The sequence below is a fragment of the Buceros rhinoceros genome, unplaced genomic scaffold (genome assembly GCF_000710305.1).
Source record: "Buceros rhinoceros silvestris isolate BGI_N320 unplaced genomic scaffold, ASM71030v1 scaffold11194, whole genome shotgun sequence".
NCBI classification, from domain to species: domain Eukaryota; kingdom Metazoa; phylum Chordata; class Aves; order Bucerotiformes; family Bucerotidae; genus Buceros; species Buceros rhinoceros.
Genome location: NW_010406527.1, coordinates 59,049 through 65,161, shown reverse-complemented (window position 1 = coordinate 65,161; position 6,113 = coordinate 59,049). Strand labels below are relative to the sequence as shown.

Here is a 6,113-nt window from a genome sequence, read left to right as displayed (position 1 = left end):
CATCGATACTCTGGAATGAATGGAAACTCATGTCTTCGAAGCATTTTTCTTATAAGACATTGTCTTGCAAAATGAAACCGATAGGATTTAAAGTTTGCTCTCCAGTTTTACCGAGGGTGGGGAATTTAGTGGGCACTGAACTAAGACAGCTCCTGAGCCCACGTTTAACGAGGGTCATCTTGCTCTGCTCGAACAGCTGTCTCGCTGCCTTGAGCCCAGCGTGTCGTGCTGGCAACATGGTGTCACCTTCGCCGTTTGGAGAAATCGATTTTGACACCTTGGCGAGTGGTGTGAGAGGAAACCATCGCTGCGTCCTGCTGAGGCTGCACCTGGTGCTGGCAGACCATGTGTGCGCGGCAGGGCAAGAGGCTGGTGTTTTAGACACAGCTGAGAAAGTTGCCAGAAATGCAGTGCTCTGGGGTTCATAGAGGACGTTTTTTGAGGGCAGCCTTCCATTGTCAGTAAATGATATTTTTATTTTTGATCTTAACATTTTGAATCTCTTCTGGAAAGAAAAAAAACCCCTGAATTAAACCAGAGAAAAATAAAGCAGTGAATGAAGCGGGATGAAGCCTGCTTGCATTGCCAGGTGCCTTTGGTAGAGCAGGAGTAAGTGCTGTTGGACTACCGAGACGTACGTTAACCACAGACAGTTCTGTAGATTCTGGACCCCATAGCCAAAATGCAAGGAGGTAATTTGCTGGGTACTTCAAACTGGAGGTAATTATTACAAAAGCTGAGGATCACCTTAGTGGAGTTATTCCACTGCAAGAGGGCAACCAGGTCTATCATGGTTTTAATCCATGATGGTCTAAGCAGATCAATTGTTTAGCGACTTTGAATGGCAACAGATTTTGCTCTCTTGCTGGAACGGGGTCGCTATCCAGTTTGCCAAAACACTGCACATAGAGTCCAGGCCTCTGCTGCATGGAGGGTGCCTAGTGCAGGAGAAGCAAAGCTACCCCTTGCCTATCATGTCCTGGAGGAAAATGTTTAGAACTGCCCCACGGGAGGTTGTGTTAAACAAGCCAGATGCTTGTAGGGTGGTATTGCCTGTGCTTCTGCCCATCTCTGTGGCACCACCTAGGACAGAGGTGCAGGGGAGTGGGCGACCAGGACAGCAGGGCTTCTGCCAGCCAAGGCAGCTGTAACCTCTCCTCAGTAACATTTTGACTAGCTTGGTTCATGCTGCGGGCTGTGCAGGCTTCACAGCTTTGCTCCAGTACAGCACAGGGTGGGTTTTGGGTTTAATCCAAGAAGTTGCTAAAGGCTTGCTCAGTGCCTCTTGCTCTGAGCATAAAGAAGAAATATTTTCTGATACTTTGGAGCAAAAAACTCTTTATTTGAATAGTAAAGAGTTTATATATGTATTTTTAAATGCCTGAAACCACATTTCATGTGTGTTCACTGCATTATTTCTTCCGTGAAATACCAACGGGTCTTCTGTCATCTTGCCTCCTGCAAAGCAGCCAGAGTTCACTGGGCTGGCAAAGGGCAAGCTGGAACCATCATCCATGTCTGCTTAGGAGAGTAAGTAGTCTCCATCCCTGAAATTTCAGCTAACCTAGCTTACATTCTTCTTAATGGCACCTGATTAAATTACTTCTTTAGACGAACGTAGAAAGGCGTTTCTGCATCAGTCAGAATAATTAGTCAGTCTGTCACGATTGTTGCTGATGTGTTCACCAAACAGCGCAATCAGATCTTTGACCAGAGTAAGAAGAAATTCAATATAACAGAAGTGAGGTAGCTTCAAAGGTTCCCCCATATACATTTATTTTTGTATATATATATATGTTTTATATGTATATTTTGTACGTGTATTTTGTATGTTTATAAAATATACGTATATATTTTACAGCACTGGTTACAGTTAATGCTGTGCCGTAGATACATTTCTAGCTAAAACATGGTTTCTGTTGCTTCCTTCAGCATTCACAATGCTAGAAATGAGAATGTTCGTTCTTTTGTGCACCAGAGTGAGTTATTCGCAGGAGGCTGGATCGGACCTTACAAGATTGCGACGTGATGCGTGAATACTTACACTGTGGGCGTGCACTGTTGCTGGGACTGGCAAGGCAAGCGGTAGCAAAATGTGGGGCTCGAATCTCTTGGAAGCGCAGCATGGCTGGGCTTTGCAGAGATTTGCTGTCTCATCGAAATGGGCTTGGAAAGAAAAATGTGCCTAGCGGCATTTTTAGAGTCAGAGGAGCTTTGGTGTTAGGCTGAACTGAAAAGGAGACTGGTGCAGCTGAACAAGAATCTGTGCAAAGAAGAGGTCTCCCGAAAGCAGGGATTCACTGTGTGATTGTGGTTGGCTTTAGCACCCCTGAGCACACCCTCCTGGCTGCCTGGCAGCTGGATTGCACAGTACAGCCGGGTGAGCCGGTAATTACTATGTTAAAGTCACCCACCTTGGGAAAACAGCCGCTGTCACTTTCGGGTGGTGTGCCTGGCACGTGGATGCCCTGCTGGAGTGATCGGGGGGAGATGTGGGTACAGGGTGGGTGCAGAATCCGAATGGGATGCTTTCTTCCCTTGCTTGATTACTTTTGAGTAGCAACAAAGGAGCCAGTTGTGCAGACAGCTAAATTCTCATCAATATTCTTCAGAGTAAACAAATTAGATGTGAACTTTGTGAACTTGTACAGACAGCACGACAGTGAGCCCCTGTCACTGCATCTGTGAGGATGCAGGCAGAGACTGGGGTAGTACAGATCTGCGTAGCTCCACGGCAGGAAAACCAGCAAGCCAAAAGACCCACGGCCATCTCCGGCATTCCCTCCTGTTTGGGAGCATCTGGGGTAGTTCACGTTATATTAGGTGAAGAATTGCTACGAAGAGCATGAGCTTCCCTGCCCGCCCTCCCCAGTCTGTGAGATGGACTTAAAAGAAATTGTAAAAGCTAACATGATCTTTGGTCAAACTGTGTGCTTAACTCCATCCTCAGTTAGAGCAGGACGTGGTGGAATATAGCAGAGAAGAATCCACAATACATGTTGCTTACAACAATTCTTATTGTAAGATAGAAGTTTTTTTTACAATTAGGATAATCAATCACTGGAGCGGCCTCCGAGGGATGTGGTGGAGTCCCCTTCACTAGAGGTTTTCAAGATGTGACTGGACAGAGTGCTAGATAACGTCATCCAGACTCCTTTTCCCATGGAAGGTTGGACCAAATGTATTTCAACGTCCTTCTAACCCAGGCTCTTCTGTGATTCTGTGGTTAATGCTTTTGCGTTTCCTTAGGTCTGCTCAGGTAGGGCCTCAGCTACTTGCAAAGAGTCTCGCTAGAGCCTGAAGGCAGTGGTGGTGCCTTGTCTCTGTGTTGCAGATTCCTCTTGACCAAAGGGAGAATGAGGTTCAGTGGAGGATGAAGGATTTGACTGGGGCTGTGTGTATCAAAACCTCTTGTGAGGAGAGTAGGTGCTGCCGTGGGTTTGAACCTGCCCAGGTGAGCTGCTGGAAGATCCTTGCAAAGTATTGCAGTCTGGGAATGCAAAATGCGTCGATCTAAAAAATGGCACTTTCCCTGTGCAACTTAATAAAAACTTTTTAAAAAACTTGGATGTTTAATTCTAAGCTTACTGTGTTGTCTTTTATATTTACAGGCATATTTTGAAAACCATAATTCTGGGCCAGATGCTCTCCTTGTTTATCTGTGGGACTGCTGTTACAAGCCAGTACCTCGCAGAACAATTCCAAGTGAATACTCCAATGTTTCAAAGTTTTATCAACTATTCTTTGCTTCTCCTAGTTTATACAACAATGCTGGCATTTAGGACTGGTATGTGAAATACGGGATGGGAGATTCTGGTTCATCTCTTTTTTTTTCTCTTCTACATTTTCGTTTCAGATTTTGAAACTAAAGAACTCAATATTCATCTTTCTAAAGTTCGTGCTGAAATTCCTCCTTTGTAATAGCACACGGAAATGAATTTCGTGGGTTAAATGTGTGCTTAATTTGGTTTTATTTCATGTCTGTTGGAAATCATGTGCTGTTTGGTTTCAAGTCCTGTGTTGTATTAGGGAAAATAGGCTCTGTTATGACAAGCTTCTTTCCCACAGGCAATTTAATATGCCTCTGTTCTTATTAATTTACTCTTTCAACAAATCCAGTCTTGTGTTTTTTGTTTTTTTTTTTCCCCTCATGTGGCAGAATTTCTGTGCTTTTCACCATTTGCATTGTCTCCTCCCAGGCTGTGTTTTGCTGTTACTGTATCTTTCTTAAGCAGGGGCAAAAATTGACCATGCTAGCGTTAAGCTTCTAAAAAGTGTGATTCCTGTGCAGCGTTTGGTTGGAAACATCATATTGATTGCTGCTTTCTTCTAAACAGGCAGTGACAATCTTTGGCACATTTTGAAACAGAGGTGGTGGAAGTATGTTTTTCTGGGACTGGCTGATGTTGAAGCCAATTACATGATTGTAAAAGCCTACCAGTACACGACCCTCACAAGTGTGCAGGTAAGGACTGATCTCTCTTTTTGAACTGTTGCTTTTATTACAGTTTTGGATTGGTTTCTGAAATGAGATTCATAGGACAGCTATTTAAGCCTGAAAAATCTTTCCAGTACCTGTTTTCTTTCTGCAATACAGGGAAGAGCATCCTGCCTCATGAATAGCATTGCCAGGAAGCGGAGAAAATTGGTTGGTATTACCTAGTGCCAGTTGTTGAGCTGAACTGGTAATTATTTTGATAGAAAGCGCTTCTAAGAGTTTGTTGACAGCTGCTCAGGTTTTTCTCCTGGTGCAAAATAAAGATTTATGACCAGATAACACTCACTCAGCAGAGACTCTTGCTGATGAGAGGGAGGTAGATCTCTTGCTTAGTCTTAGAAGCTGTGGGAGGCTGTGAGATGTAAGACCACATTTAAGGACATAGAGGTAGTTAGCTGGTGTTGCTGACCGTGCAGTGAGGGACCAGCCCTATAACTTTTTGTTGTGGCACTTCAGTTCATCTCTGGAAGAGATGGAGGGAGGTCAGCATGCCAGGCTCCTAAAGTGTCAGTAGACATCCTCTGCAACGCCAGTGCTTGGTTCTCTGTCGCTGCACTACAATAAATGTTATGTTCTGAAATAGTTCTACAAGCAGGAGGGTTAAGGCTGGGCTTTCTTTGTCACCCTGCACAGACGTAAGCTGCTGAAAGTGCCTGCCTTCTGCCTCCAGCTGCATACTCCTGAGCTTGCACCGCCAAATCCCTTGAGCAAACCGTTCTCAACCGCCTCAGTAAACCCTGCCTTTTGCTGCACTACCGGCGAGGCACGTCAGGCCAAGTTAGCTCACTGCGTGGCTCCACACCTGCTGCAGGACCAAGGGAGGGGACAGTGCAGAAGCCAGGAGAGAGCATGTTTGGGGTTGTGCTGGACTGTACCTGCTCTTATCAATGGTGCATCTGTGCCTGGGGTCATGGCCCCACTCACCTGAATAAAAAGAATAATGTACTGTGCAGAATTGGCTGTTAGGTGGAAAGGAATGTTTAGGTGTCGGTGTTTTACAGAGTCAAAGTAACAAGGGTTAATATTTAAAAGAGTAAAGCAATAAACTCCTGTGGTCTGGGCTCCCTTTAGAGTACTGCAGTAACTCCTCTTTGTGCTGCTCAACACCAGTATCATGTGCCTGTTGGATTATTGTCACATTTCCCTTCATACTTAGATGTTAGGGCTCATTAGGCCTTTAATTTCCTTACAAATAATGCCCAAGAAATCAAAGCTGTAAGAGTGACAACGTTTCAGTCTCAAGATCACATTGAGCTGATAATTGAGACACTGTTTGATCATATACTTCAAGCTGAAGAAGCCAGGACTTTGATCCGAGTTCTCAGAAGTAATAAAGTTATTCCCACGATTTCTTTGGTAGAAATTAAGAAAGAGGAGATAAGAGTAGGTGGGCCTGACTCGAGCGTTTGCTGAACCTTTTTCCCAGGTGGTAACCTTCAGACCAGAGGCTGCTTTGTCCCGGTTTGTTAATGGCAAGTTTATTCTAACTGCCTGTTGCTGGAAGGTTTCCTGCACATTTGCTGAGGTCACCAGTTTCTCACCACTGTCAGAAATGAGATTCAGGACAAAAAAAAAAAAAAAAAAAGGCCTGTGATTGCCCTAGCACCAGGCTTTT

At 44.6% G+C, this 6,113-nt stretch overlaps 1 protein-coding gene across 1 annotated transcript in view; it reads left to right on the top strand.

The window, feature by feature from the left end:
* Nucleotides 1-236: 236 nt before the first annotated feature.
* The window catches only part of SLC35F2 (solute carrier family 35, member F2), a 16,640-nt gene continuing 10,763 nt past the window's right edge, over nt 237-6,113 (top strand). The window contains exons 1-3 of the mRNA XM_010134135.1: nt 237-361; nt 3,612-3,787; nt 4,338-4,465. Coding sequence (XP_010132437.1) covers nt 237-361; nt 3,612-3,787; nt 4,338-4,465 — 429 coding nt within the window. The remainder of the gene's footprint in view (nt 362-3,611; nt 3,788-4,337; nt 4,466-6,113) is intronic.